The 6,851-nt window shown below is 45.0% G+C and overlaps 1 protein-coding gene across 1 annotated transcript; it reads right to left on the bottom strand.

The window, feature by feature from the left end:
* Positions 1-5,614: 5,614 nt before the first annotated feature.
* On the bottom strand, positions 5,615-6,553 carry LOC144266662 (olfactory receptor-like protein OLF1). Its single transcript, XM_077820114.1, has one exon. The coding sequence runs from the start codon at positions 6,551-6,553 to the stop codon at positions 5,615-5,617; it is 939 nt and encodes a 312-aa protein (XP_077676240.1).
* Positions 6,554-6,851: the final 298 nt, after the last annotated feature.

Raw genomic sequence — 6,851 nt, 5'->3', positions numbered from 1 at the left:
ATCTAACCGAGTCAGTAAACTGCACCAGCATGCTTTCAAATGTCAAAACGCACATTCTGCCACCATTCTGCATTTGCTCAGTCTGTAGTTGAACAGCTCCTGACTACTGTCCATGCTGCCTGTGTACGGCTTCATGAGCCATGACATTAAGGGGTAGGCTGGGTCCCCGAGGATAACTATGGGCATTTCAACATCCCCAACAGTAATTTTTTTGGTCTGAGAAGTAAGTTACTTCCTGCAGCTGTTCAAACAGACCAGAGTTCCTGAAGATGCAAGTGTCGTCCACCTTTCCCGGTCATCCCACGTTGATGTCATTGATGCTTGCAGCACCATGGAAAAGTACCCCTTTAGGTTTATGTACTGGCCGCCCCAGTGTTCCGGGGCCAAGATAGGGATATGAGGTCCATCTATCACCCCACCAAAGTTAGGGAACCCCAGCACATTAAAGCCATCCACAATGGTCTGCACATTTCCCAAAGTCACTACCCTTGATAGCAGCTGGTCAATGATTGTGTTGGCTACTTGCAGCACAGCAGGTCCCACAGTGGATTTCCCCACTCCAAACTCATTCCTGACTGACCAGTAGCAGTCAGGCATTGCAAGCTTCCACAGGGCTATGGCCACTCGCTTCTCAACTGTGAGGGCTGCTCTCATTTTGGTGTCTTTGCACTCAGGGCAGGGGACAGCAAGTCACAAAGTTCCATGAAAGTGGCCCTACGCATATGAAATTTTCTCAGCCACTGGGAATCATCCGATACCTGCAACACTATGTGTTCCCACCAGTCTGTAGTTGTTTCCCGGGCCCAGAATCGACGTTCCACAGCATGAACCTGGCCCAAAACCACCATGATCTCCCAATCACCACATGCCATGCTGTCTGTGTCCATGTTCTCGTCCTCATTAATATAGTAATCACGCTGCCATCGCTTCCTCGCTCAGTTTTGCAGGTACTGCACATACTGCTGGATAATGCGCGAGGTATTTACAATGGTCAAAACTGCAGCGGAGATCTGATCGGGCTCCATGGCTATGGCGCCTGCATGGATAATCCTGAAAAAAGGGAGCGAAACGTAGTAGAGCAGAATGGCAGCAGAAGCTGTGCTGTTCAGTTCACGGTAGCCGAAGAATGGCGGAAAATGGTTGTCTTCTGTAGCTTTCACGGATGTGGGAGCCCAGGACAGACAACATGGAGAAGCTCGGAAGCGTGGCAATAGCAGGAGAGCAGAGTTGGTGGTGGAAGTTGTGTTGCTCAGTTCACGATGGTAGAGCAGAGTTGACAGCAGAAGCGTTTGATGAGGAAGAGAAAGAGTAGATAGTAAAGATTACATAGGAAAATGAGAGATGGATTCATAGTAGCAAGAGAGCAGCGGTGCACTGCCTGCTGAAAGTAGAATGGCGTCTGCATGCCAAGAAGGCGTGAAACAATTGTCTTCCGTAGCTTTCTGAGACACACACCCAGAAACACCCGCGAGAATGTTTTTGCCCCATCATGACCTGGGAGCTTAACCCAGTATTCCAATGGGCGGCGGGGACTGTGGGAACTGTGGGATAGCTACCCACAGTGCACCGCTCCGACATTCTATGCTAGCCTTGGTACTGTGGACTCAATCCACTGAATTCACGCTCTTTGGCAGGGACGCAGAAGACCGAATGTATAAAATAGCTTCAGAAAATTCTAATAGAATAATTTTGAAATAATTTCTTACTGTAGACATACCCTTAGTTAACAGAGACTTTCCCAGTGCCCAGTGTTCAGCCTTTCTGGTCAGTCTGCAACTTCAGCAGTTCTAGCTTCTTCTGGTCTTCACTCTTACTTATTTTTCTTATTTTTCCATCCCTATTTCCCTTACCTGAAAGAAGCAAACAAAAAATAACAAACCAGTAACTACTTTGTCTGTTCTTCACCCACCACACCCAAAACTCACTTAAAATCACTACCAATGTCTCAAAGCAATCAGCTGTGCACAGATCCTGCTCCACGAAAGCTTACATACTCTTATGGGTGGAAACCCCTTCCCCCAGAAGAGAGATGGGGTGCAATGTCAAATTCTGTTTCACAGACTATAAATTATAGGAAACAAATAAAATAAACAGAAGAATCGGGAGGGAGCTGACATGTTCGGAGATACTTTGGAGCAGCATCTGTAGAGATGCTGCAGAGATCTTCTGTGTTAACCACCAGTTTGGGGAGTATCCTCCTTTTTGCAGCCTGCCCTGACCTTGACATTTTTACTGACGATTGACCCAGGTACTTCCGAGTCACAGGAGGCAGAGAAGCCAGGAGGAGGAGTGATGAGCATGACTTCCAGATGAAGAAGGGGCACAGTGTTTCCTGGGCACAGATCTGGAGTGACAAACTTCAGAGTTTCTGAACAGAAAGAAGGGGGTACTACTTAGGAGAAGGGGGCACTAACATGCCCTGGAGCACTGATAATACCATCCAAGCCTGCACACCTGTGCGGGGTAATTTCCGCTACCATAGTGAAGAAGGGAAGAGTCATCACTGGGCCAACCAGGGATCTCCTTGCGGGGAGGTGATGACCACAGTGTCCTTGTGCATCTGCAGCCGTGCATCAGTGCATGGGCCCATCCCTGTGGTAGCCTCATGCTTTCATGCCAATCAAACACTCCTGCCTCTCGGAGAAGTGGATTAACTACATCGATGGAAAAAACCCTTCCATCAATGTGAGATGCATCTACACTACGGCGCTGCTGCACATCATAGCTGTGTCAATGCAAAGGCCTTAGTATAGACATTCCCTGACTCAGTGTGGGATATTTCCCCCTTCCTATTAAAGTTATTTTTCTATCCTTTTCCTGTCACTCTTCTCCCTCCCTTGATAAAGCTCTTTCCTTCTTTCGATAGGTAAATATGTTCAGAAAAGTTAAAATTTCTCTTCTCAGAATAATTCCTTCCTTTCCCTCCCATGAACAGCATAATTCTTTTATTAACTGAGTTATTGCCTCTTGGAGACATGGATTAACTACATTGAAGGAAAAACCCTTCCATCAATGTGGAAAGCATCTACACTATGGCTGTCCTGCACACCATATGTAAGCCAAGTAATGGCTTTAGTATAGACATTCTCTGAATTGATGGGGGAGTTTCCCCTGTCCTATCAAAGCTATTTTTCTCTCCTCTTCCAGTTACTCTTCTCCATCCCTTGGTAAAGCTCTTTCCTTCTTCTGTTAAGTAAATATGTTCAGAAACATTAAATTTTTCTCCTCTAAGGATAATTCCTTCCTTTCCCTCCCATGGATGGCTCACTGTCATTTCAATTAAAGGCTGAAATGCTCTGAAACTGACTTGTTTGCCTATCACTTCCTTGTACCTCTTTGTTTTTCCTCCCTTCGCTTAAAATGAGTTAAGTACATGCTCAGAACCCTAAAATCAGCCTAAGAGTCGAATCTTTCCCTGTTTGCTAGCCACACCAACATTATCCTTCATACTTCTGGAACTGCTTCCTTGCATGGCAGAGGTTAAATTTGGCTTTGATGACTTTGATATTTACTCCCTGGAGCATCTTTGCTCCCAGGACAACAGGAATGCACAGCAAAGGCAATTAATGTTGTTGTTGTATCTTTCCCTGTGGAAATGGAAAACAAAGAGCCAGAGCATCAGCTGGCCTGGATCGCTGTCTCTCCCATGAGGTCTTTTTAATATGATACAAAACTGAGTTAAACGTATTCCACTTTATTTGTTGGTCACCTCTCCAAATGTCTCTTTAAGTAATTTCCCAGCACTGGGACACAAAGGTGTCTATAAATGGGTGAATTTCTTCTGGACTAATCATTTAGTGTCAAAAACAATACCTTTTGGATTGACCTGAAACTATTCACAAATGCGTTACAAATACTCCTAATAGCTTTGTCCCAAAACAATGTGTGTGAGCGGGGGTAGGATTTAGGTATTGGTCGCAACGCAGCCACCGTAGGAAGCAGTGGTGGTCCTTCCCTTTGGAATTTTTAGCCCAATAGTTGGGGAGGTCACCTGTGAGGTGGGAGATTCAGGTTCCTTTTCCCCTTCTGTCCAGTGCTGGGCAAGCTTTGTGTGACATTGCACTCTAGATGCTTTATGAAAATATGCTCATGAATGTGATGTAACTGAAATATGCTTTATGCTAAGTGCCCCATGTAACATATCATTATAAAGGTTATAATCTATTAAGTGTGTTCATCCTGTTTGTTCACATGGATTATTTTTATATCTGGAATTAGGAGAATAAGGTATAAATTTGTATTACTGAAGTAGACATTTTAAGTGGAGGCCATTAAAGGTGCTTCAGAATCAATGAACTGTGAATGGCTCTGTTTACCTGCAAGCCTTCCTGTGTACCTGTGGGCCAACCCAAGAAGAATGGAGACTGGGGTCTTACAGTGACATGTGACCATGTCACCTGATACTGAAATCTATCTTGAAACTTGTACTTTTCCAGAGGGGGGTGGGATTCCAAAAAAAGGATTCCCACCTTAGGGAAGTTCTATTCAAGTGTGGAAGGCAAACAATGAGTATCTTCAGCTGGCTTCCCCACCCCAGGGAGATACCTGCAAGCACCTGGAAACAAAAGGACTGTAACCACAGGAATGGGTGAGAACAGGCTGGACCCAAGTCAGAAAAGGCATCTGACCTGAGAATGATTTTACCTCAAGTAACAACTGGGATAAGAAGTTAACATTTGTAACTGTTTTTTGAGTGTATTAAGCTTATCCTTGCATGTTTTGTTTTATTTTGCTTTGTGACTTATTTTGTTCTCTCTGTTATTTCTTAAAACCACTTAAATCTACCATTTATACTTAATAAATCACTTTTGTTTATTTATAAACTCAGTGCAAGTATTTGTTACCTGGGGGGCAAACAGCTGTACATATCTCTCTTACAGTGATATAGAGGGCAAACATTTGTCATTTTACTCTGTATAACCTTTATACAGAGTAAAATGGATTCGTTTGGGGTTTAGATCCCATTGGGAGCTGGGTGTCTGCGTGCTGGAGCCATATATCCTGCTGAACTGGTTTCAGTCTAGATCTGCAGTTTTGGGGATGTGGCCCAGACCCTCAGTCTGTGTTGCACCAGGCTAGCATGTCTGCTCAAAAACTCAGGGTTCTGGGGGACCAGGCTGTAAGGGAAAATGGGCTCATAGGTAATTTCAGCACATGAGGTGACAGTCCCAATGAGGGTCTCTGTGACCGAATCTGTCACACTCTGGACTTGGGTTTCCTTCATTTCCAGAAAGCATCCCAGCCCCTGAGCTCTTGGTGCTATTCCAGTCTGGGCTGCTCTCGCCTTTCAAAGTTGTTCAACTGTGGATAACTAATTAAATAACCCTTGGAAAAGAGACTTGAAACTGAGCATCTCACACTCTAGGTGGATGCCCCTAGCACCAGCTTATAAAATCATTCTCTCTTTCTGGCCCTGTGAGTCTCCCTGTGTTCTGTCCACTGATTTCAGCTGTGGTCTGTGGACCTTGTTGGAATATAAACAGATTAAGAATAATAACAATACAATAATGAACAATACTTCCATGGGCTCTGCAAAATTACATTACAATTGTCTGTGAATTGAATTCACCTGTTTCCACTCCCCATCACTAAACCAGTACACAGTTAAACAGATTCAAGATTTGGTGAGGAGTTTGTTCATTGCTTTCCTCAGGGAATCCTTCACCTCCTTGTTTCTCAGGCTGTAGATGAGGGGGTTCAACATGGGGATCACCAGCATGTAAAACACTGAGGCCACTTTGTCTGTGTCCATGGAATAGCTGGAGGTGGGACGTAAATATATGAAGAGGAGGGTGCCAAAATACAGGGCCACAGAGGTCAAGTGGAAAGTGCAGGTGGAGAAAGCTTTGTGTCGACCCTCAGCGGAGCGGATCTTCAGGATGGTGGAGATGATATAGATAAAAGAGAGGAGGACAGTCAGAAAGCTGATCACTTGAATGCAGCATGTAAAAGCAAAGACCAAAATCTCATTGATGCGGGTATCAGAACAGGAGAGCACCAACAATGGTGGGATGTCACAGAAGAAATGATTGATGATGTTGGAGCTGCAGAATGACAGCCAAAATGTACAACACGTGTGTATCATTGAATTCACCACCCCCAGAGCGTACACCCCAGCCACCAGCTGATTACAAAGCTGCCTGGACATAGTGACCGCGTAGAGCAGCGGGTTACAGATGGCCACATAACGGTCATACGCCATCACAGCCAGCAAGAGGCACTCAGCATCTGCAAAAACAATAGAGAGATACAGTTGCACAGCGCAGGCAGTGTAACAAATGTTTTTACTCTCGGCAAAGAAATTCAACAGCATCTTAGGGGAAATTATCAAGGAAAGGCAGAGGTCACAGAAGGACAAATTCCTGAAGAAAATATACATGGGGGTGTGGAGTCGGGGATCAATTGTTATTAACAAGATCATCCCCCCATTCCCCAGCAGGGTGACACCATAAATCAGTAGGAACACCAGAAACAGAGGAACGTGCAGCTCTGGACGATCTGTCAATCCTGAGAGAATGAACTCAGTCACCTCCGAGTGATTTCCCTTTTCCATCTCCTCTGAACAGAGATCTGGCAGCTACAGAGATGGGGTTAGGTGGATGGTGAGAAAAACCCGTCCCTTCTCTGTAATGAGGTAAGTGAAGATAAATGGAGAACAGTTTCTTAATGGACATCAGTACCTGCTCAGGGAAGGGCTTCATCCATACAGCCAGGTGTTCACAGAGGGTCATTCCAGGTGTTCGATAAAATGCACATGCTGTACATATACAATGACACGCAGGTTAATCATGCCCCCCACACAAATACTCCTGTTCACTCATCGGAACAGAAAACAGTGACCTGTGACTCTG

The sequence above is a fragment of the Eretmochelys imbricata genome, chromosome 6, assembly GCF_965152235.1.
Source record: "Eretmochelys imbricata isolate rEreImb1 chromosome 6, rEreImb1.hap1, whole genome shotgun sequence".
NCBI classification, from domain to species: Eukaryota; Metazoa; Chordata; order Testudines; family Cheloniidae; genus Eretmochelys; species Eretmochelys imbricata.
Note: the sequence above shows the minus strand (reverse complement) of the source record. Positions and strands in the feature narration are given on the sequence as shown.